The sequence below is a fragment of the Phodopus roborovskii genome, unplaced genomic scaffold (genome assembly GCF_943737965.1).
Source record: "Phodopus roborovskii unplaced genomic scaffold, PHOROB, whole genome shotgun sequence".
NCBI lineage: Eukaryota > Metazoa > Chordata > Mammalia > Rodentia > Cricetidae > Phodopus > Phodopus roborovskii.
Genome location: NW_026126461.1, coordinates 5,470,658 through 5,495,865, shown reverse-complemented (window position 1 = coordinate 5,495,865; position 25,208 = coordinate 5,470,658). Strand labels below are relative to the sequence as shown.

General features: G+C 49.4%; 1 protein-coding gene across 7 annotated transcripts in view; it reads left to right on the top strand.

Annotated features, from left to right (window-relative positions):
- Positions 1-25,208, top strand: part of Hdac4 (histone deacetylase 4) — a 243,446-nt gene that overhangs the window by 189,103 nt on the left and 29,135 nt on the right. For 4 of the 7 annotated variants that reach the window (XM_051190805.1, XM_051190804.1, XM_051190803.1 and 1 more), the window contains 9 exons: positions 1,611-1,723; positions 5,590-5,706; positions 5,797-5,995; positions 8,091-8,329; positions 13,687-13,941; positions 16,636-16,822; positions 18,406-18,539; positions 21,727-21,847; positions 24,157-24,203. In XM_051190805.1, coding sequence (XP_051046762.1) covers positions 1,611-1,723; positions 5,590-5,706; positions 5,797-5,995; positions 8,091-8,329; positions 13,687-13,941; positions 16,636-16,822; positions 18,406-18,539; positions 21,727-21,847; positions 24,157-24,203 — 1,412 coding nt within the window. The remainder of the gene's footprint in view (positions 1-1,610; positions 1,724-5,589; positions 5,707-5,796; positions 5,996-8,090; positions 8,330-13,686; positions 13,942-16,635; positions 16,823-18,405; positions 18,540-21,726; positions 21,848-24,156; positions 24,204-25,208) is intronic. The other 3 variants (XM_051190802.1, XM_051190800.1, XM_051190801.1) reach the window with 3 other exon arrangements.

Genomic DNA, 25,208 nt, shown 5'->3' with positions numbered 1-25,208 from the left:
GCACTAAAACAGTTTGTTAAAAGTGAAAATCATAAAGCATGCCCACATTTTATTGTCCTACATTGCAGCATGTAGGTGACAGACCCCCCCAGGAGTATGTTTCTAGGAGGACTTGCTTGGTTCTGCTGGAGCCAGAGACAGGCTAAAGCAGCAGGGAGCATAGGCCAAGGGTAGAGGGTGAAAACCAAGCAAAGCACATGTGTTACATAAAATGATAGCACCTCTTCAGTCCAGGTAGGCTATTGGTCCCAAGCACCTCTTCAGTCCGGGTAGGCTATTGGTCCCAGCTGGTAAATTCAGGGAAATACAATCACAAAGTGTACTTGTTGGCATTTGGAGGAGTGGGACAGAAAGGGTGGACTGAGTCCTGTGCTCACATTCAGTGTCTGCCATGGTTCTTAGCACAAGTACTGGATACAGGGTTCTAGAGTGGAGGTAGGGTGTCCCCAGCTGCTAGAGGGTAAAAAAAAAAAATGCCTCAAATTACTGGTGGATGACACAGTCCATGGAGGTCCAAGCTTTCCCCCATTTGCCAAAATTAAGGTGAGGACTTAAGTATGCCAGAGCATGTGAAGTCACTATGCACATCTTCCTCTTGTGAGTGGCATGAAAGGGTACCCTCTTTATAACTCAGGCTAGGCTCCTGCCAGCTATGGAGGGCTGTGAGCCTGTTTGCTCCAGTTCTCCCCTCCTCTGTCTTGCAGAACTATACCTATAGACAGATTTCAGAATCTGCTCTGCAGGTGCCCTGTTAGCTGGGTGAGTGAGTAGCTGTGCTCTGTTAAGGAAGGGTGTCTCTGAGCCCCTTCAGCGGCCTGCTGTGTCCAAGTTTGATACTAGATTCTGATCTGAGAGTGCTGTTGATAATGGACAGATACCTGGACTGCTCAGGAAAGCAGTTCATGTGTGTTTTGAGAAGTGTTAACCAGATGATACCATTGTCAAAATGCCTGAGCCAGATATCAGAAGCTCAGTATATGCCCCTGAGCATAGAGTAGCCACCCACACTGGTTGGAGATGGCCCCAGCCAGCCCATGGTGTGAAGAGTGTTGTGGCTGGTGGACTGATCAGAGTCAAGTCCAAGAAATACAGATATATCTTAAGGCTGCTGTGTGATTTCAGACCACATTGGTGAGCTGCAGAAGCCACTGCCTGTTTCCTGGCCTCTAGGTAGTTCATCGTAAAGTAAGAATATTGCATGTAAACTGAACAGTCGCAGTAGGTTGGTTTACTTTGAAATTCTTTTTATAGAGACAATGAATTTGACCTTTCGCTGTTAGAAAACCACTGGGCCTTTGTGTTCACTGGTCTTTTGTCTGAATATTAATAAGTGTTTAAGGGCTTACCTTTCTGATGTCTCAAACCATCTTGAAATTTAAAAGAGCTATGGAATGGTACTGTGCACATCCTGAAGGGCTCAGCCATGCATCCACAGTGTGTCAGCTTTGGGAGGCTCATGGGAGTTCAGCGGCAAAGCCAAGACCTAGGGAATTGTGTTACCATCCCTGCTTTGAAATCCTGACCTGTTCTGCCTGACAGCAGGCTAGGAAGCAGTGGCGCCCTCTGTGTCTATCCAGTGCCCAGCCCCACCTTCTGTCTCTCATCTACAGACTCTGCGTGCAGCAGCGCCCCTGGCTCCGGTCCCAGCTCTCCCAATAGCAGCTCTGGCAACGTCAGCACTGAAAATGGCATCACGCCCACCGTGCCCAGCGCTCCAGCTGAGGTGGGTCAATCACAGACTCACATAGGGCAAGCATTCCCACTGGTATCTGCCTTGTGTCTGACTATCCAGTGAGGACCAAAGCATGGGATACCTGGGAGGGGCCTTCCAGGCATTACTCCCCAATTCTCCTCATCATGATCTTCCTGAAACATGAGGGCTGCAGTTTCCATCATATTGAGAGTGCCCGGCCTGCCTTTTCCTTGATCTTTCTCCAGGTATGTTACAGGAGCAGCTGTTGTCATATACACTGTGCTGAGGCACATGGTGCAAGCGTCAGGCATGTGAAAATGGTTGTGGAGTATAAAAGACATATTTGAGAAGTACACATTTTATAATAGCCAGCAAAACCGTGTTAGGAAAACAGATATTACTGGTGGACACTAATGTGGGAGAAAGGAAGGATCAAAAACTAGAAGAAGGGTCCAAGATGGTTTTCTAGGACCCTGCACCTGCACCTACTACATAGTTTCCATCACTCCACAATCATGCCTGGCCCGCATGCCTGGCCTGGGATGCAGCAGCAGAGAAGGTGGGGACAGCGGGTGAGAAGGCGGGCTCTGACAGGCTGTGGGGGAAACACGGGAGAACTCAGACTGTTCCACTGCTGCTGCAGGCCAGGGTTGCGTCCAACACTCTGAAAATAGCCTCTTGGATTGAGCCAGAGCTGCTGTGTGCTGTGTGAGTGTAGAGACTGGGAAGTTTCTTGGGAGCTCCTAGCTTAGCTTACAGGAGTCCGTCATTAGTAATGTGGTTACTGACTTCCTTCTTCACATTAGGAGTGAGTCTTGCCCTTGCAAAGAGCTGATAGCCCCAGGTGAGATTCCTAGGCACAGTGCTTAGCATTTTCATTTCAGGCTTCTAGACCCATTTTGTCTAGAAAGTTAGAAATGAGGGTCACTGCAAGAAGTGAGGTTTATATTTCTCTCATTTGTATCCTTTAGCCTTCTAATTCAGTATTTTCTTGTGTTGTTAGAAGTTTTAACAGTCCTTCTGTAGGACTGAGATCATGGCAGAGACCTTCCTGTGATTAACCTCAGAACCCAACCATGAAACTGCATCTTGCCCTGGGATGTTAACTCTGCTTCTCTCTTGTAAGGTGTGGGCCCAGGTACATAAGTGATGTGGCCAGTTAGATGCATCACGGTAGTGTACCAGCTCCTCAATTGGGTGGAGCACCACTGCTCAGGTTTAAGTTATGTGTTGATCTTTATAAAGCCTAAATATGTAAATTAGGCCACCACAGTCAATAGAGCATACAGAGAATCCCCCAAAACAGTAAGGTTGCCAGTGTTTCTCATCAGGCTGTCATTGTCACAGGCAGAGGTGTTGTTTGAATGCTGGAACACATGTGAACACCCCTTTTGAATTTCAGATATTAGAATTAGATGCCCTGTGGCTAAAGGGCTTCTCATGGGGAACCTCAGCTGTGACCCAAAGGCCTCTCTGCAGAAGTGTTGATATCTAATGCACCTCTCATTACAAACCACACGTGTTCAAACTCCTGTAAGGTGTGCTCAGGTTCTGACCACTGGCCCTGACTCACAAAGGAACCACAGTATTCCCAGGAAGCTAACAAGCCCATCCTGTAGTGGACAGAGTTCTGAGGGGTTCTTCCTGCAAGCCCCCAATGTGCTCTGCCTAAAGACAGGAGACCCCATGTTTTGTGTGAGCAAGTAAGCATAACCAGGCTCCACAAGCAAATCAGCTAAGCAACCACCTGAGTGCTAAAAGAAATTATACCTTTGTAAACATTAGAAGTTCTGCTTATTTGTTCTCAGCTTATTACATTGAAGTACAGCCCTGCTTTCCATGACAGCTAAAACATCATTCCTGAAGTGAGATCTAAAAGTGCTTTTACTTTTGAAGCATGCATAGTTCATGCACACATACACACACAGCCCTTTGATGATTACTTAACGCTGTGTGAGCATGAACTTTGTTAGCAAACCTCATGGGAGCCAGAGCCCTTGCTCTGGGCCAGGTGGCACATATAAGGCAGCTATCCTTCCTGTCTCCTGTCACAGCCCTGAGGCAGTCAGTGTAGTGCACAGCTCCCAGGTGGCTCCACAAGGCATCATGAAAGTCAGAGTCTCTGACATGAACCCTAGGAAAGTGACCACGTGTCCCTTTGCAGGAAGGAATTGTTTTCAGGCTAGGGATGCAGACACATAACCATTGTTTATCAAAAACTTTCAACTTAGATATTTTTTTTTTTTTTTTTTGGTCCTGGGAATGAAATTTTGTTGTGCTAAGAATGTTTCTTAGCCTTAATTACATAGTACACTAGAAGAACTAAAAGATAATGAGATTGTTTCTTCATGGTAAACCACATAATGCCTACATGTACCTGCCTCAAAGGAACCAGCATCCTGTAGTCTCATTTGTGTGCCCATTTGGTGTGCATTGAGGTGTGTCGAGCATGTAGGGAGGTGGAGATGAAACACTGTTCTCCTGAGCAGGGCCTATCCATGTACCTGAAAGAGTAGTCAGGGACATATTAGAGTACTTCAGACAGCCAGACCTGTCCCACCCCCACCTCAGACAGAAATAGTAGAAAACTAACATTAACTACAATCCTAGATGTAACATTGTGTTCACCCCAGCACTATTCCTAACTTACCCTAAATGTATCCAAAACCTTAACCCTATGCTAAACCTAAAATGTTAGCCTAACCCAACAGTAAGCTAAAGCTCCACACCTAACCCAAGTACTGATTGACTCTAACCCTGGCCTTAATTCTAAACATAGCCCTAATTCTAACTTTAACACTAAACCTATCCCAACCCTAAATCTAACACTTTCTATAACTGTAGACCTGACATGAATACTAACCCAAACCCTAGCTCTCACCCTAAACTTAATCCTAGTTCATACACCACAGGCCCTAAATGAAATTGTAACTCTACCCCCGGCCCAAACTCTGCAACTAGGTCTAAAACTAACCTAAGCCTAACTAATTAACTAACTTAATTGTAGCTCCTGCACTAATTTTATACCAGGTTGTAAACTATCCCTCTGATTGGCATGGCTGACGCCAAATACTGCTGCCATCATATGACTGTTGTAATGGCTGTCTTCTGTGCTTGCGAGCCATTTCCTTAGGACTGCTTCTTAACCACTGCATCCTTGAGTGGAGTCTCACCATCAAGAACAACTTGTCTTTTAAGGCTTCCAAACACAGGTTGCAAAATCAGTATACAGAAAGTTCTGCTGTGTATAGTCCCACGGCCTTGTGTTTCAGCTTTTCTGAGCTTTTAGAAAGCCTGCCAGTTTGATGACTTGGTAAATACACTTTTCAGTCTCTGATAAAGTTGAGCATTTTCTTTCATTTCCCTTAATATGGGTTCTTTTGTCATTGTCTTTATTGAGTTCTGCTCTCATGTTACTTGGTCTTTGATTGACAAGTTCTTTTTCTTTTAGTCTTTTGTCTTGCCTGTACATTGCAGGTCCTGTTGTCACCATTATCTACCTCTTATATAAGAATATTTTTTCCTGTTTATCAATAGCTTTCTCCTTGGTTTCTACTTTTTTTTAGAAAAAGTTTTTAACTACAAAAATATTTTTTAAATGCATTGTCCTAAGTCTCCTACCTATAGTTTTATGGTAAGTAGGCAGATTGAACCAAAACAAACAAGGTGGCAAGTGCTCATTTGGAGGGGAAAAACCTCGGGGATATGAACACTGATTCTATGCCTGTGACATGCTTGTCTGGGGGCCACTGTCTGTGCAGCCTGTTTTTGCACCAGGTAGATACCTGTCAGCACTTTATACTGTAGGTGACTCCCGCCCCACAGTCCTGGATATGCTGCTGCTTATGTTGAAGCATGTGACAGACTCTGATAGTCACAGTGTCTTCTGTCTACAGACGAGCTTGGCACACAGACTCGTGACTCGAGACGGCTCAGTCGCCCCACTCCCTCTCTACACATCTCCATCCTTACCCAACATCACCTTGGGGCTCCCTGCCACCGGCCCTGCTGCTGTAAGTTGTTCTCCATGGGTTTGAGTGTCACAGGGTGGTTGTCTGCCTCAGTCCCCACAGCCTGAAGAATATCCTGGTTGTACCTTTCAGGGTGCAGCAGGCCAGCAGGATACTGAGAGGCTTGCTCTCCCAGCCCTCCAGCAGCGGATCTCCCTGTTCCCTGGCACCCACCTCACCCCGTACCTGAGCACCTCGCCCTTGGAGCGGGATGGTGGAGCAGCTCACAACCCCCTTCTGCAGCATATGGTCCTGCTGGAGCAGGCACCCACCCAGACACCCCTTGTCACAGGTAAGAGCCACGTCCAGGTCTCTGGGAGTAAGGTCACTCTCATTGGCCTCCACCTGAGCCCACACAACAGTAGTCACTGTGTGGGTCTCTGTTATATGGTACCTACCTCAGCTCTGACAAGGATCTGTGCCCTGCTTAGAAAGCTGACCAAGGAGTAGAAGTCAATGCCAGTGCCCCTCTGTTTAGCCTCCTGCTCTCCCTCAGACAGGTTTCCCTGCAGCTCAAGGAAGCCAGTGCATGAAATTCAGAATTGACCTGGACACACCCCTGACTCTGTTGTTGCTTGAGGATGGTTACATTTAGAAAAATACAAGTTAGAGAAAGATAGGAAACCTGTGCAGTTTAGCTATGAAGACACTGTTTCAGAAATGACACAGAACCCTACCTATTTGTGGCCTTGCCCAGCTGTATGTCATCCTTAGGTCTGTGGGTGACTTCCTCACAGCTTTTGCTTCACTCAGAATTACGGTCAGAGCAACTTCAGAACTGGCCTGTACATGATCCTTATGTTCCCAGGGCCAGCCTCTGGCTGGTGTTTTGAAATACCCTCACCTGCTGGTGTGAGTCAGTCTGTAGCTCTTGCTATTGTATTCTGCCTTGTGCCTTTTCATCTCCAGTGTGCATTTGGCTCTCCAGAGCCAGTGATCTAGACAGAAACAGCATTTCTGGCCGCCGGAATCCTCTGAGACATAGTGGACACCCTTGCTACAACTCTGGAGAACAGTGTCCCAGTGACCATAGGCTGTTCATTATGCTCAGGTCCCTTCCTGTCTGTTCCCGGGGAAATCGCTCACTATGGGCTTCATCTTCCCACCTATCAGTGAGACCTGGAAAGAGTCAGTTCCCATAGGCAGCAGCTGACACACAACAGCCTGGTTGGTGTTGGTCTCCTGGTTGAGGCTTTTCCTTTTGTGTTGGATTAGTGGTTTTGTGTTTTGTTTGTCTGTTTACTTATTTTGTCCTTTGTTACTGTTTTGATACTAAATCTTGCTTTGTTGCCCAGGCTAGCCTCAAACTTTGACTCTCCTGCCTCAGTCTCCTAAATACTGGGATGTCAGGCCTGTGTTTATGATTGACCTTCAGCCTTCCTCTCTTCCCCAAGCCATTCCACCCACTCTTCCTAGAGCCTTGCCTCCTCCATTCCACATGGTCCTGATGCATCTCATTGGGTTTCTTCTGTTCTCTTGAGGAAAGGGGCCTCCTTAGAGGCTCAAGTTCTCCATTGTCTAGAGCAATGACAGATGATACTGTGTGTAGTGCCCAAGCCTTTGAGCATTCAAGCCAGAGTAGTACAGCATCCCACTACTTCTGAGGCCAGAGCTGCTCATCTCAGGACAATGCCCACTGGCTCTGGGCACAGACACCAGCCTTCATTTCACCACAGTCCTCCTCCTGGGCAGACTTCCAGACAAGTATATGGAAGCAACATTCTTGTCTAGGTCCTTCCCACTGAGTTGACCTCACATCTGCCCACTGTCCTGCAGCCGCTGCCCCTGCTCTGTGATTGAACTTGCCTGTTCTCGGTGCAGCCCCACTCTCATGCCCCTAGAGAAGACTTGCTTCCTTCCACGTGCCACCCTCCCTCCCTCTCCCATCCCACTCTGTTTGATACAGAGTGAATAACCCTCCTGTGGTGAATCCACTGAAGCTCAAGGTCTTAACCGTGCCTGAGTGTGTGATGGAGACAGGGTCTCACTGTCAGTTTGTCTCTGAGTTTCAGCAGGTCAGCTGCAAACTGCTCTCTGGTAATTGGGTGTGGGGGAGCTAGGAGAGCCATCCTCCGGAACCCCTGTGAGAGGTGTGGGAGGTTGATGCTAGGCTGTTGCCACACTTCTGGAGTGCTCCTGTGGCAGGGCTCTTGGAGAGCCTGCATCAGGTGGCCTTGCTTTCAAATTACACTCTGCCCCCTGAAGCCCAGGCTGCAAGCTTACATCCTCTAGCTGGAATTGGACCTGTTTGCAGACAGCCATGTTTTCATAGAAGGCCCCTGGGCTGGCAGGCATGTGGTTTTCTCCACTGGTTACTCAACAGCATCTCTCCCCTCTCTTCTCCCTCTTCCCCTCTGCTGTTTTTTTTTCCTCCATATTATCTTCAGACTGGTATCTTTCAGGCCTGGGGGCGCTGCCCCTCCACACACAGTCCCTGGTTGGTGCGGACAGGGTGTCCCCATCCATTCACAAGCTGCGGCAGCACCGCCCCCTGGGGCGCACGCAGTCAGCACCCCTGCCGCAGAATGCACAGGCCCTGCAGCACCTGGTGATCCAGCAGCAGCACCAGCAGTTCCTGGAGAAGCACAAGCAACAGTTCCAGCAGCAACAGCTGCACCTCAGCAAGGTGGGTCTGCCCAGCTGCCCCCTGGGGCTGCCCACCTGCCCCGGGGCCAGATGCCTCATGTCTTGCCCCTCTGCTGACCTTCAGTGGCCAAAGCAGGGAAGGGAGGAACTCAAAGCACATGTTTCTGGGGTGTGGTCTGGAGCCTAGGGAACCGTGCTGTTGCGTGGGGCTGCTGTGCAGATATATCCACGGCCTTCTTTCCTCAGAGCCCATCTGTCTGTGACAGTGCAGTGAGCCACAGCCGTGCAAGAAGCCTCTGCATTGTTGTGTGGGGCAGTCCACATAGGCAGTTCCCATAGGGATTTTCTAAAACCGTTTGCCAAGTAAATCTTAAAGCAGACCTTAACCTGACACTCAAACCTTTATTTTTCAAGTCACCTAGCACCTGAATTTGCTTAAATGTGGGAGCTATACCATCAGAGGCAGCTTGAAACCAGGCATCCTATAAGGTCTGTGTACTCACAGACTGTCCAGAGTCTCTCAGCTCCATCTACAGGCTGAGGCCATAGGAAACGTTAGTGCCCTGATTCTGGCAAGTAGAGAAGTGGAGGGGCTTAGTATGTTCCCATCATATGTGTCAGTCAGGTAGCTTCAGTGTCAACTCGGATGAATGTGTTGCAAACAGCCCAGCAGCTGTCCTCCAAGAGGAATGGAAATGTCTTGCAGACACCTCTCCACAAACTTTATCTGTACTGCTCATAGCAGCCAGATGGTGGATGGAAAATCCCCAGGTGACATCCTGTGGTGACAGATGACAGAGTACACCTCTCTTGTCCTACAGCATGCATAGACCTGTAAACCAAGCAGGCAGGAAAGTAAACCAGTCATGAATGGGCCTGCTATGTTTCACTCCCAGGGTTAGGCAAAGCCTTAGACCAGTGGTTCTCAACCTTCCTAATGCTGTGACCCTTTAACATAGTTCCTCATGTTGTGGTGACCCCCAAGCCATAACATTGTTTCATGCTACTCCATAACTGTAGTTTTGCTACTGTTATGAATCGTAATGCAAATATGTGATGTGCAACCACTGTGTAAAGGTCATTCAACTCCCAAAGGGGTCACTACCCACAGGATGAGAACTGCTGCCTTAGAGACATGAGTTAAGTTAGTGGTTCTCAAGAGCTACAGGGGGTACAGCACCTATGTATGTTTAGGGGTAATGGAAATGTCCCCAGGCTAGGTTATAGTGATAGCTACAGAGTTCTGTAAAGTACTCCATTGTTCAATTTAAAAGTGTGGATTTTAGGACTTATAAATTACATTTATTCTCAATATCTGGGGTAAGATACATTCCAGAATACTCAGTAAGTGTCAAAAGTAGGAAGCACAGAACCCTGTGAGTAACAGCCAAACTGAGAGTCAAAGTGGCTACTGACACTAGGAGAGTTGTCCATACAGTGTGTATGCATTAGGATGGAGGGTGCCCATCCTTTGTGGGTTAATGCAACGACGGAGTCGTGATGCTATGCATCATGATATAATACAGCTTAAAACTTAGAAGTTATTTGTTTCGAGAATTTTTTATTTAATGTTTTTAGATGTTGATTTGACCACAGGAAACTGAAAATGAGAAAGGACTGAGATGAAGGTACCCCATCACTGGTCCTCTGCCTGCCATCAGGGTCCAAGCCTTCTGTGGGTCCCCTGTGGAAGATGGGAAAGGATCAGGGATGAGGGACATGTATAGAGGGGTCTTTAGAGCCCCACAGTAAATCAGAGGCCTGATTCCACATATTCCCAGGATAGAGGAATGACAAGTGGCTCCTGTCCCAACCCATCCCACCTTGATCTCTGCTGTGAGCTGAGAGATCCAGAATCAAGCTGGTTTCCAAGGAAGTTGCTGCAGATCACATGCCCAGCACAGGCTCAGCCAGACCCCACCTGCCAGTCAAGCACAACACTGTCAGGTTCCTCAGTCCCAAGTCCCATAGTCCACGGCCTTATGCCGGGCACTCAGAAGTTGGGGGCTCCAGACATACTGCCATTTACACAGGAAAGGCATTTGCCGGGGGTAAGACAGGCTCCTGCCAAGTATGTATACTCCCAGGTGTCAAAAGCACTTTCATATCTATCTCTCTAATGCCAGCCTAGGCTTATTAATTTCATTATGTCACTACCTGAGTGGTGTGGTAGGAGGTTTGAAGACAGGAAACACCCATTCACATGTGACATATTCTTGAAGGTGACTTCAGAAGCTGGGTAATCTCACTGGGGTTTGTTACATGATTGATTTGTGATAGCAAATGACAGTTGATTGAAATGTTTATACAATGTTTTCCTGGAACACCCAGGAAGACAGTGATGTTCTCTGTGGTATGTGGCATCAGTGTTCCTGCCCTGCTTTATGAGAAGCTTGCTCCCTGAGGGCCATTCACTCCCTGCTTGACACAGTGGGGACCACAGCTGGGCCCACTGTCCACTGTGTCCCAGCCACCACCTTAAAGTACCAGTGCTCCGAAAATATGACATGAGGAGTTATCCATTCTAATATTGTGTTTTCAGCAGTCTTTTGTGCCTGTTCCCATTTTCTAAGGGACAAAACAGGGCTGCTGAGCTAGCTTCCCTCTGGATTCCTGGGGATTGGAGTGGTAGCCAGGGTGCCTGACTGGGCACTGGCTCCTGACATGGGTGCTGTGCCCACATTAATGTGCTTCATAGAGGCATGCTAAAGGAAGAAACCTTCCAGGGGAGGAAGGCTGTCTAAGGGATGAGTCAGTGCCCAGCCTGGCAGGGAAGCTCCCCTTTTTGCTGCCGCCTTGTTTTGAAAAGTGGGAAGTTGTGCTCGCACATGTACCTTCCTCTTTCCATGGAAAGGGGGTAATGAGGTGTCTCTTCCCCATTGTTGAAGTCAATTCTTGCAGCTGTGCTATGTCTACAAGATCACTTGATCTTTGTACAGGTCTCACTGAGTCTTACTCTCTCTTGAATATGAGAACTTGACTCCTGGGTAGTCTACTTGTGAGAGTATCCCATAGTTTTTAAATACCTTGTGCTTGCCAGTGAGGTTCTGACTCTGAACTCTATTTTCACCCTGCTGTTCTGGATATGGTAGTATGTATGTTCTCATCTCTTAATAAAACAGGGCACTGATGTCCAAGAGGACTCTGGACAGCAGGGACTGATAACGTCTGCAAGCTTCCTTCCCCCTGACTTCTCTTGTTCTCTTGTCACATTGCCCGAGGCCAGGTTTGTTTCCCAAGCCAGCTCTCCAAGAGGGAGAGAGATCACCCCTGTTTGTAACTATGGCTCACAAAGACTAGTTGCACCAGCACCTGCGTCAGTGCTGATCAGAGCGGCCCATCCACTGCAGGCAGTGGGCCTGTTCTGCATCGCTGACAGGGCTCTGAGTGCCCCTTGTTGCCATGGCAGCATCCCTCAAAGGCACTCTCCGGAGGGAAGCCTAGCCAAGCTGTGGCCCTTTGAGAGCCTCCCTGCTCCCTGCTCTAGAGTTTCTGCATGCCTGGCCCCTGCCAAGGCTGCAGACCTGCCTTTGTGACACCACATTGTCAGCAACCTGTACCCAACTTGGAGAGGAAGCAGGGAAGCCCTTTCTGGCAGTGGGGGCCACTTGACATGTGAAAGGACAAGAAAACAAAAGCAATATGCCTGGGGACTTCCCATATCGGGCATAGCAAATGGAAGAGCCCTACAAACATGTGCTTCTGTGAGCACTCACCCAGAGGCACCCTCCTCAGCCTCACACAGTCAGCACTGAGATGAACAGTCCGCTAGCGGGAGCCTCGTCCAAGGGATCGAGGGAGACATTCCTTTACCTTATGTGTCACTTTCAGTATTACCTAGATTAACTCAGCAGACTCCAGCCTTTAGGAAAACTCAGTGTTGTCCAGTGCAACCCTGGAACTGTAACCTCTGAGAAACAGGGTACTCCGAACCCTGGATAGTACAGGGACACTGACGAGCTATGACCCAAACAGAACACAGTACATGTCCAATACAGAAAGGGAGTCAACTGTGGGGCCATAGGACAAAGACCCATTATTTTGGGGCCACTGGGCTCAGCTGTTCACATAGATGTATCAGAGGAAAGGCTATCTGTCTGTTTCCCTTTTGGGCCATAGATGCTCAGGTGAAGGGCTACATATGCTCATCAAACATTTTTCTTCACTGTTGAAGCATAAAGATAATGTTGAACAAACCCAGTAATGGAGCCTGTCTGCACTGCACACTTGCCCTGCCTTCTCCTTTCAGAAGACACCCTGCACCCTTCCTGTGCACTCCACCTGTCATGCCCTACTTTGAACAGTTGTTTTAATTTCAAGTGCCACCCTGGAATAAGTACCTGGGTTCCAGTCCGTCCTGGACTGCTATCATTGGGCACTTGTAACCATTTAGAGCTGAGCCTTTACAGTGACCTGAGTTCCTGAGGGCCCAGTCACCTTGGGTGTGCCAGCCATACAGGGACAATACTGCTTTCCACCCTTCTTTACTCCTTCCTCCTTCCCATGTGTGGTGTGTGTGTGAGGGGGCATGCATGCTCATGCACACATGTGTGCGTGCCCAGGGGGTGGTTGCAGAAGGAGAAGAAAGGGCCCCGGTCTTGCTCCCCAACTGCTTGAGCATCTGTGCTCCTGGCATACCTTTCCACCTCTGCCTCTACTCAGTTCTTCCTGAAGGTAGTTATCCCTAGTCACTGCCCAGTACCTTCACCTCCCTGCTGTTCTCCACCCAGGACCAAAGGGTGGAGAACGTTGCGCCCTCTCCCATGTCCTGATCCCCTCTGGTCTGCCTCTGCATTCATAGCCCTGTTGCCACCTTTACACCTGTGCCACCCTGTGCAGTGCCAGCCTGTTCTAGAGGTCCTGGTGCTGGGGAGAGCAGTGTGCAGGAAAGACATGCTGCTTGCCAAAATGGTGTCACCTGCCAGAGTTGGGAGTTTTGGGGTACACAGGAGTAAGGTGGCATTAGCACATCACAAACTGTGAAGTGGAGCAAATTCTTAACTGTGCTTTTGTTGAAGCCTGCTTGCCAAGTCTTTCCCATCATCTGGGGAAAGGCTTGACAGCTCAGTAAAGTGACGTGAGCTTTACTTAGCTTTATTGAGGCCATTTACAGAATGCCGATCTGCATGTGTACAATGGGACATGATCCCTGCCATGCTAGTTAATGTGTCTAGGTCTTCACCCAGCCATCCCATTGTATGCATGTGCATACTCAGAACGCTTAAGGTACAGGACAAGTGTCACTGCCACCATACTATGTCCCTTAGAGCTCATCCAGTGCCCTGTGACCCTGGGTCGTACAAGTTCTTGGTAGAGCATACCTGTCCTGTCGAGTGTGGAGGAGCTTCTTCTAGTCCCTTGACTGCCCTAACTTCGTTCCTGTCCTCTGCATTGCAGATGATCTCCAAACCCAGCGAGCCACCCCGGCAGCCTGAGAGCCACCCTGAGGAGACGGAGGAGGAGCTCCGTGAACACCAGGCCTTGTTAGATGAGCCCTACCTAGACCGGCTCCCTGGGCAGAAGGAGCCCTCTTTAGCTGGTGTGCAGGTGAAGCAGGAGCCCATAGAGAGTGAGGAGGAAGAGGTGGAGCCCACTCGAGAGGCGGACCCCAGCCAGCGGCCAGCGACTGAGCAAGAGCTGCTCTTCAGACAGGTGTGGAGTGAGGAGAGCAGGCAGCCAATCAGCTCCTCCTTCTGTCCTCTGAATCACAGACACTCACTGTTCTGGACTCGACCATCTCCCTGCCTTCCCAGGCAGTGGGTTGTGTTTGTGGTACACCCTCATGTACATGCAGGTTGTGCACCCATCCTCTGAAGGTGTTCATGTACCTTCTTGAACATAGGGGCCACACGAAACTCACTTACGGGAGGCAATAGATTGTAACAAAAAAGCAAGCGTTGGTGGGATTCAGGCTAACCACTAATGTTGGAACAGGGGGAATTGAAGTGTTAATCAAAAAGGAGCTGGGTACGGTGGTGTATACCTTTCGTTCCAGGACTGGAGAGATATCTATGAGTTTAAGGCTAGCCTGGTTCAGGTCAGTCAGGGCTACAAAGTGAGGCCGTGTCTCAAAAGCAAGAGTCAGAGTCTGGTCAGCCTAGAACTTGGGTGCTGCTGTTCAAGTGACCATCCTTCAGGTCCAGAGAGGGTGGTGAAGTCTGGGGCGCAGTACACAGTAGCAGACTGCCAAAGACTGAGGACACTCAGTGAGTGGCTGTTCATTTTCAGTGAAAGGTAATTGGCACGCATCTAGAAAGACTAAGGACATTTGGACAGGGCATTAGAACCCCTGGGTTAGAAGCTAGAGAACACTCAGGGAAGCTACTTTTACCTCAGCGGTGACAGGTAAGCCAGGGTATCTAGAGTCATAGGCTCTAGTTGTATTCCCAAGAAGCAGTACTTGATGCCTGAATACTGTTCTGAGGCATATGCCCCTGTTTGCTGGACGCCAGGATTGTCCCAGCCAAGCCCCTCCTCAGTCCCATGACACTCTAGATGTGGCTACCACCGCTGCTTCTCCATAGCATTTGTTATACCAGAACAGCAAGGTTCCTCCAACAGACACCTGTTGACTTCCATTCGCATATGGTTCCTCAGACAACTAGGAAGTGTAGTCCTAGCATGAGAGTGGCTCATAAATACCTGCATTGGGAATAGGCCTGTAGTCTGTCCCCAGCACCCAGCTCTGTGATGCTTTCCTCTGTCTCAAGAAAAGGTGGCCTGTTTGATTCTGGGGGATACTTAGCCCCCATCACATGACCATTGCTATTTAAAGTCTAGTAGAATTAAAAGGGTGATGAATGCCTTGGGTCTTATGAGCCAGGCACTCAGGAAAATTAGTGGCCAGGGCTGTCTACTGCCCCAGGTTGATGGACCCAAAGGGACATGGGAACATGTTTGTCATGTCTGGAGTAGACCCTCAGAGGAAACAAACACTTACTTGCCCTTGTTGAAACCCAGTGATGTTTTACCACACAGATGTAAGTCAGAGTATTTTAGTAGCTGCTTTTAGGACTGGTGTCTTGAAGACACTAGGTGATCCAATCATGAGACAGTCCCTAGGATTCCGTACTCCCATGCACTGCAGAGAACCAGTAAAACTCCTGCGTGGGGACCTTGGACCAGAGTAGTGTGTGAAAGCACACTGAGGAGACATCAATTCGGGAGAGTCAGCAGCTTGATGGTCCTGATACAAGCTGGGGAGGCTCTGGGCCTTCAGCTTCTGCATGAGGTCTCTCCAGCCCTCCTACAGGAGGTACTATGCCTCCCTACTGTGGCCCAAATGTCTGCAGCTCCCTTCTGTTTGCTGAAGACTAAAACTTCTAGATAAAGTTTCCCTCCTCTGTTCACACACCAGGGCTGGGCCCTGCTTCTCAGGAGTGGGCATTTTCCAAGGCCGTAAGATAATGTTCATCAAATAGGACTTGGTGAGGATTATGAGAATGGGAAGGAGTTGGACCTCCTTTTTAGTAAGCAGCAATGGCATGGGATGGCAGGGTTTCCTTTTCAGCTTCTCAGGGCCCTAGAAAGTGGCTTCCTCTGTTCACTACACAAGGAGCAGCTCTGGGTGGGTCAACCTTGGGGATCTCATCTGCCTCGTTCCTCCCAACTGGTTCACTTCCCATTGGTCATGTACCTCAGTCAATCCCCAGAGCCCCCATCAGGGTCTACATCACCTGAGTGATGACCCCATATTTCACGGGTACCCAGTCAGATTCTTCCTCCCCCACAGTGTATCCTTGCCAACCCAGTCCTCTCCCCTGGGCACCTAAACACTTAGTAACATGTCCCTTCATGTCCCCCACAGTTCTGACTTTCCTAGTTCGAGAATGCTAGTGTGGTTGGAGGCCAAGGCGGGAACACATCAGACAGTTTAGAGCTGGCCCTTTTGTGTCTGTCTTTGCTGTCTTGCTGAGTTTGGCCCACGATTAATCATTCTTTCACTACCAGAAGAACCTGTGTATTCACTGTCCCATTTTCCCTATAGCCAGAGTGGCTCTCCCCACTGAGGGCCTGACCCCTGTCCGTTACCAGTCCTCTACCACTATTCACCATCTCTTTAGGGAGCTCTTCCCAAGAAACCCCCCACCACCGCCGCCGCCACTCCTCCCTGTAGGCCTTTGAGATGGCAAATCCCTCATCCTTTTAAGCAGGGCCAGTGTGCTAAGTGCCTTAGTGCCTTCTCCTTTATGATTCCACTCAGATCAGAGCTCACAGTTAGGAGGCATGATGGTTAGTTGTCCCACAGTGGAGAGGCCTGTCGGTTTTTAAGGGTGACTATATAATAAGCATCACAGGCTGGTGGGAAATTTTCTGTCACTAATGGCCCTCTCTCCTGCCCTGCAGCAAGCTCTCCTGTTGGAGCAGCAGAGGATCCACCAGCTAAGGAACTACCAGGCATCTATGGAGGCTGCTGGCATCCCTGTGTCATTTGGCAGCCACAGACCTCTGTCCCGGGCACAATCCTCCCCAGCATCTGCCACCTTCCCCATGTCAGTCCAGGAGCCCCCCACCAAACCAAGGTTCACCACAGGTAACTTGTAGCCTCTTGCTGGTAGTAGGGGTAGGGAGCAGTGGCAATCTGGGGCTGTGGAGCAAGCCACTGATGAATCTGGGAAGAAAGAACCCAGGCCACGCTGTCCAGAGATGAGCTGCCAGCACCATGCCAGGCCTGAGAACCACACTTGGTCATGACCACCATGATGATTTTATTCTGGGACTGGCTGGCCACAGGCTCAAAAATCGGCCTTCTCTTTTCTCTCCACCTGGGTGCCATCATGGAGCTTCCCAGCTTCCCACTCTTAGCCAGCAGCAATAGCAGCCTTGATCTTCTGCAAGTGTTCCCCTAAACCAAGCCTAGGACTGCAGCGTTGCCGTGAGCCCCAGTGACACCCGGGGCAGTGGTTAGTGGAAAGATGCTGGAGCACAAACAAACTCCGAACCTCTCTCACCTGCCCTGCAAGCTGGAAATAGTGTCTTGGTGGCACCTTAGCTTGTGCCTAAAAGGTCCAGATGTCTGGAGCAAGCTCAGCAGAAGTATGGACCACAGCAGCATAGAGGCAGAGATAGAAAGCTATCGCTACAATATGGCCACATACATCACCTCTTCCAATAGTTCCCCACAGTGACAAGCGGGAAAACTAGGATGGTTCTTCACAGTGTTTTCATTTATCATTTCCTCCTAATGAAGAAAATGAATAGCTTTATCCTTCACGGGTCTTATAAAATGTCTTCTTATAGAACACTGCAACTACAGCCAAGTTCTTAGAAGGAAACTTCCTTTTGAGGGAGAAGTTTCAGTAGTAATACCTAGAAATTAAAATTACTCCAAAAAAAAAAAAAAAACTCACAAAACCTACCAAATTTTCTGTCCATTAGCACTTGACCATTGGCTGAAATTAATATGTCTTTAAAAGCATGCAGCTCAGATAGGGGAATGCTGTCATACCTTAGTGGCAGCTTGCATATAAACAGTGCTCTGTGCCATCTGTGGCTGGTCAGAAGAGACCTTCCTGTCTGCAGCTCTGTGAAATCATTCATGGATGACACACTTCTGTGGTCAGCAGCTTCTAAGCTGTGCTCACATACTTGTTCGCTTCAGATAGGCGTCTTTGTGCATCTCACACATGAGGTCCAGCTCCCGTTTGTTCTTATGTCCACCTTGAGGTAGCCCATACATGCCGCCTCTTACCCTGTGTCCACTGCTCTGGAAGGTATCTTTTGGCAAACCACAAAACTCATGCTGGCCTGGACCATGTGGTAACCTTGGACAGTGCCTACCCAACAGACCTGCTTAATGCAGAGCCTAGTCAGTGACCAGGCAGACAGGCCTTGAATTCAGAGTAGCCCAGAGGCACTCGGGCCCCTTGTCACCTTTTAATCCATAACTTGTTCTCGTGGTGCAGCCACAGTCTTTCTGGGCTGGTGTGTTGGGCAATGCTGGGCCTCTCACTCTGTTTTAATCCTACTGTATTAGCTTGGAAAGGGGATAGGGTGAACTTGTACCAAGAACCGACTCTGCTCTGTTCCCTCCTGGGAGCTCTGTCCCAGGGCCACCTTCTGGCATTGGCTGGCTCAGCCCTGGGCACAGCTGACTTGAGCTCTGCTCCACTACAGGCCTTGTGTATGATACTCTGATGTTGAAGCACCAGTGCACCTGTGGGAACACCAACAGCCACCCAGAGCATGCTGGGAGGATCCAGAGCATCTGGTCCCGGCTGCAGGAGACTGGCCTCCGTGGCAAGTGTGAGGTATGGAGCCTCTCTATGGTGATAGACACCTTCTGCCTTGTTTGCTCGTGGACATGGCCTCCAGCCTGTTCTATTTACGGTGTCTGACAGTCAGTTTTCTCGTTATAGTGATGGTGAGAGTCCGGGAAACATTGCCTGTGTCTCCTCACCCCTGTCCGTGCTGTCTGAGGGCTTCTGAGAAGCCTGTCTTGGTACCTTTTATGTTGTGGTAGAAAACCTGTATTTTAATAAAGCAAAGATGTCTGTTTACCACCTCACAGTTTTGGTAGCTGGAAGGTCCAAACCAAGGTACCAGCATCTGGTGAGAATCCCCTGACTAAGCCACAACTTGACAGAGAAGCAGAAAAGAGACTGCTGTGTGATCTGGCCTTTCTCTGTGACATTTGAGAACTAATTTAGTCATATAGGCCTGAACCATAATAACTTGTAAGGATGAAGTCTCCGTCTCCCAGTCACCTTCTGCCAGGCCCACCTCTTGCAGTGCGAGCACTACCATATTGGGCATGTAGCTTCCTTCCCATAAGCCTTTGGGGGCTTCCCATGGCAGTGTCCAAACTGTTTCCCTAAGATTCTGTATCTTCCACAGAAGCACTGTGCTGTGCTCCTGGAACCCACAATACCAGGCTGCCTCCCCGTGGCTGTCCCTGCCCTCTTCCTAGTTACTTCCTAGCATGCTCTTGTGGCTGAGCAGTGTGTGCCTCCCTACTTAGGCAGTGGGAGAAGGATCCAGTACCTAAAGGGAAAGCCAGCCTACCTACATGAGCTTCATGAAGACTGTTCTTCAGATGTGACCTCAGAAAGCTTCTCTGAGGATATGTGGAGAGCTTCCGGCCCTTCTTCCTCAGATGTTGGGTTCCATGAGGCAGAGTGGAAAGTACCTTTTCTCTCCTACCCACTGGCCTAGTTAGCTTTACCTCTGGTTCCTTTATGCTAGGCCCTCTGTCCAGGGCTATGTGGGGTAGCTCTAGTAAGGTTGTCTGTCTGGCTACTGGTCCTCAATGTCCCCAGCTTCCATGCCTACCTGCCAGTGGGGTTCAGTGTTTACCCTACATTTGGCCACAGCTGAGCTGGTCACATACATTAGAGCTCTGGCCAAGATCATGTTGAGCCTCTTGTGACCCAGCAGGTGTTCAGTCCCAGGTCCTGTGCACTCAAGAGTCTCTGCTGAGGAAGAAGGGTGGGTTTGTGTAGGCAGACACAGGGACCAGAGCTCTGTTCCTGGGAGCTGGTAGTCTCAGGCAGTAGGCCTGGCATCACCCACAAGATTGCCTCAGCACCTGCCAGGGGAACCTGCTATACCTCTCTTCAAGTAGAAAAGCCCCTCTCTGTTTTGCCCTCCAGTTGTCCTGCACATCAGCATAGGATAGGGCACAGGAGTCCCAAAAGCACTAGCAAGTGCCTCATGGAGCAGCTGTCATTTGTTTCCTCCCTGTGAGCACACCTGCCCTCCCTTACACATTGGGGTACTCAGAGTATAGATCATCCCAAGGTTCAGATGGGCCCAATGTCCCTTAACACTCAAATTGTACCTCACTTTTGGGGATGTCCTACTATCAGCCCACACCTGCTCCTGATGGCCTTCTGGGTGGGAGGTAGACAGTGAAGGGTGAGGAGAGACCCCAGGCACCTGCCTTGGGAATCCAGAATGCTGTGCCACTGGGGGGCAGCATTGGCCTGTATATATAAGCCCTAAGAAAAATCTCTTTCCTCTCTTGCTCCATCTAGCCTTCCAACCTGCCCATCCAAGTGCTACCCGGAACCCGTAGACATCATTCAGTTGCCAGCATTCACTAATGTCTTGTCTCCTCCCAGGAAAGTATACTCAGGCAGGGACTGCGAGGCAGATTCTCAGCCAAGAAAGCAAGTAGACCCAGGCAGGCATGAGAGTACAAATATCTGAGAGAGCAGGACAGCCCTCCACCTCACCTTCCATTGTGCCTTTGTGGAGGTGGGACAGTGGCAGAGGGTTCTTAGATGGCAGGCTATGAGGTCAGAGCAGAGTTGGGAGGAGCCTCGGGAGAGGTAGGCTAGGACAGGCTGGGGCTAAGAACCATTGACTGCAGTAAAAACACTGACCAGCTCCCTAGGTTTAAGTACCCTAAGCCAAACATGGGAAAGCTTATCACAGCAGCTCCTTGTGGTGCAAAGGAGCTATTCTCTTAATTCAACACGAGAGCAAGCACACATCCATGCCAGGTCCCTATTGTCTGGCTTGTAGCCTGAGTCCTAGGCCCTTGTCATTAGAGTTGATGTCCAGCACAGAAGTCAAGTAGGTAATGTCATGACGTCCCAAAGACTCGCTGAAACTGGAGCCTGGACTGTACCTCACTCTGGATAGGCACACACTAGAGGGCCTGTGGGTGGTCTCACCCTGTGTTGGCTCTGAACCAGAGAGGTCTTCTCTGTAGGCCCAAGCCCCCCTGCCAGCCGGCAGAACCAGGGCCACACCGTGTTGGTTTAATTTCTTCTTCACTGTATAGGTCAGCACCTACTGGACCAGGAAGGGGAGATCAGATCCTGTCAACAGTTTCTTGAGTGATGAGGACTTTGCTTTGCCTGACCCCCCAAGGAGCTCTTTCCCTATAAAATATTTATCTATTCCAGAACCTACTGGCCAGCTAGTTGAGTGGTTACCTCGGCTGAAGAGCAGGCACTCATCTGCTAGTTTGTAGAGATCTGAAAGTAGCTCAAGAGTTGATTTGATGAGATTACCAACTGCAGAGGAGCACAGGACTCCTAGTCACCTCCCAATGCAAATACAGACTCAGGTGTGTCAGCCATGCTCAAAGGAAGACCACAAAGAGCTGGTATTGAGGGGACATTAGAAGTAGTGACTCGAGTCCCCCCTGAGAATGAGCTTGGTCAACTTGCCCCACCTCTGATACTTCTTGCCGTTTTAAGCCCAAACCCTGGTTTCAGAAAGCAAAGTAATAATTTGTTGGAGACCATTTGTGTGATAGTGAAGGATAACATGTTGAAAACTAGAATTATCTTTTTAAATATTTTTCAAAGCTAAGATTCAAATGCAAGCCACCTAAAATATTTAATTATTGAGTCGGGTACTGTTTTGTCTCTACCTTTCAATAATGTGATAATCATATACCCATCCTCATAATGGAACTGCACTCCCTCTGGAGCACCAACCACGCTGAGCTAACACCTGTGTTCTTACCGTGTGACCCCACAGTGCATCCGTGGACGCAAGGCCACATTGGAAGAGCTGCAGACAGTGCACTCGGAGGCCCACACACTCCTCTACGGCACAAACCCTCTCAACAGACAGAAACTGGACAGTAAGAAACTTCTAGGTACTCGAGACCTTCCTTACATCCCTACCAGGTTTGATCTCCTGCAAGTGATGTTTCTACCCTTGACCCCTACAACTGGGGCCACAGTGTGTCTTGCCAGGACAGGAAGATTGGCTTCTGCTAAGGCCTTGGGTACAGAGAAGCCTTGTGCTCCAGTCAATTCTGGAAGCTGCTCAGGATTGTTTGAGACCTGATGCGCCCAGGTCTTGCCCTGTTTGTGGTTCCTATCTAAGATCTCTGGGGGGAAGACTGATAAGAGGTATGAAGAGTCCCAGGCTTGGCCACACTAAGGCCATTGGTTGCTCTGCCAGTCATTCCTTCCTCCCCACCCCCATGGATTTGTCCTGTCTAGCAGACACCTATTCTGCTTCATCACCATCATCACCAGGGTCTTTGTCCAATAAAAGTAGGATTTGACAAACTGTGGGGCCCTATGTAATCCTTTAGTATATCCTACATCGTCTACCTGGCTTACCCCACAGAACTCAGCAGCCCAGAGACAGTGACTATGCAGTGATCCAGGACTACAGCCAGCAGAGATAAGGACAGAGCAAGGGTTGGTGGTCTCTGCCTTGGGATTCTGACTTCAGGTCCTGGTATCACAATGGGGAATCTTAAGCTGTACCAAGTCCATCTCCTACCCACACTCCCCTAATAGGCCCCTTGTGTGCTCACCTTCACCCTCAATCAGAAGACAGGGCACTCCCCTGCAATAGCCTGGCCAGTCCAAAGGACACTAACAGCAAGAGTCCCCGCAAATAGTGCTCTGAGAACTGATGCTGGGCTCACGTTTACAAAGCCACTGCCCCTCCTAAACTGCCTGTGTGGGCTCCACACCAGGTCAGGAGCAGGCAGGAGAGTGCTTTCCAGGCAGCTAGAGATCGATGCTATACTTAGTGTCCTTGAAGAGGGAAGATACTATGAAGGTAGTAGTGAAGGAGGAAGTGCAGGATGTTGAGAGTTGAAAATCCAAAGCATGATCACCAAAGGAGAAAGTTCCTAGGCTGGAAGACAAGCGGAGGCAATCTTCCCAAAATGGGACAAAAGGCCAGCTGGCAGGAGAGGACCAGGTCTGTTGTGTTGCCTGGTCCTAGCAGCAGTGCCAAGGAGGAGGGAAGGGTGGGGATAGATTTTGTGCTAGAACTGCAAAGTGCTTCTCGCCAGATTACAAGGATCTCAGGAGTAAGAACACAGCAGGCAGCAACTGAGACAAAGAGCAGGCAATAGGACTAGGTGACATGTTTCAAGGCTCCAGAGAGAACTGGGGTGTTCTCTGTCCCCCCCCCCAGTCACTGTCACCCAGCCAGACTGTCAGGCAAGCAGGAGGAGCAGAAGCATTCGCAGCCTAGGAGTTTCATTCTTTAGCATTATTTCTCGGCCCCTGGGTGTTGTAATCTACACCCCCCTTTTGCCCAGACCTTCCCTACCTACCCTGTCCCCATTCCTTGTGTGTTCATCATCTCTGGAAAGGATAGCCACCATTTAAGACATGTTTGACATAGTGCTTCCCTGCGAAGCTCCTTTTGTGCGCCTGAAGATTTCCTCTGCTGCAAGAACTTTGTGTATGCAAAGTTTAGAGCAGTTTTGCTTGCTGCCCACCTGTCATTGGGGGAAAGATGCATTAATGCCCCTGTTCTGCCTCCCATATTTGTATATGCAAATAAGGACCAAGCCATGAAGCTAGGCTGTGGGTGCCTAGCTATTTGAGGCAGAAGGGCAAGAATGGTAAGAAGCTGGCCCAGATAGGACCCAAGAGTCCTAGCCTTCAAGAAATAGCAGGAAGTAGAGGTCACATCAGTGCTGTTTCCTCAGTATGAATTTGAGGACTGGTAGTGGCAAGGAATATGCAGGTATGGCCTTGTTCCTACATTGCCCATAGTGGCTCATTGGCCCCGAGATGCAGGCCAGGAATGGGCTAGTTTTCTCCGATCCATACTTGGAACTTCGGTCAGACATGTAGACATAGTAAACCTCCCCTAACTCCTAGATCTGCCAACACTTAATGGAAGTGCTTCTGTGCTTTAGTAGGAATGCTGTCAGGTATAAACAAGCTTCTAGGCAGAATGATGTCTGGATTGTGCAGGACTAAGCCAACTCCTGGGAGGCCCACCCCCACCTCCTGTGGCTGTAACCATGAAAGCTGCTCACTCCGGCTCTGGCAGAGCCACTGTCCTTACACTTGTTGCCTGGTGCTGGAGCCAGTGGGATTCTAAGAACCATCTTATCCTGGATCCACAGCATGCTCTAAGGGCTGGGCACCTCCAGAGCCAGACTCCCCCGATCTTCTGACCCTCATCTTCTCCCCACAGGCTCGCTGACCTCCGTGTTTGTCAGGCTGCCTTGTGGTGGTGTTGGGGTAAGTATTTCTTTAATGTGTAAATAATGTCCTGTTTGTTCTCAGAGCCCCAGTGGTCACAGAAATCATTGCCTTGCTCTCTCGAGTGGGTAATGGCTGCCAGGTGTTTTCCATAAACAGTACTATGGGGCAGGCGGGGCCATGTGGGGCTTCAAAGGAGCTGAGAGCCGGGAGCATTTTTTTTTTTTTTTCACCAAACTCAAGCACCTTTCTCTGGAGAAGGTTGTCTAACAGTGCATCTGGAGCCCTACTAGGCCCCAGCTCTTGTGTGGAGTCTGCATCCCCAGTCACACAGGCCACAGAGGCTTCCTGGAGCAGAGTGGGTTGATTCTGTCCATTCACCAACTTGTACTCCTGACAAATTTCACTGTAGGATGCCCATGAATCAGGTGACATTTGCAAGACAGTCTCTGGTTTGTGGTGATAGCCATTTCTATAATGAGGTAACAGGAATAACTAGTCACTTGGGAAACAGACTGAGACACACAAGTGGCAAAGGACACCATCAAGGTGTCTACTCCACCTTAGTTAGCCTCACTGCTGAACCTGCCTCAAGGGGCCCCGGGGTTCTGCTGTACTCCTGTCCTCTGGGATGGAAGAATGGGACCAAGTCTTCCATCTGATCTTCTGACCCTTAGAGTCCTACTGCACCACTGTGTGTTAGGCCAGCACATGGCCAAAGTTGTCCTGTCCAAACCTGCACCATATTTGATCACAGATCCTGGGGTGAAGCCGAGGTCTGGATTCTGTTATGGAAATGAAACAAAATTGTTTTCTTCCTGAGTCTTTACAGAAATCGCTGCTTTGAAAATTGCCCCGTCAGAAAGAGAATCGATGGCATCTATTCATACCACCACCAAGCCCTCCTGGAGTTACTTTGTTTTGTATTGTAAATAGGCGGCAATCTCTTAATTCGGGGCAAATTTTTGGCTCGACTTGAAAAGATTTGGATTTGCACTGCCCTGCAGCCAGAGAGTCCTGTGCAAGGCAGCATTTATAATTTGC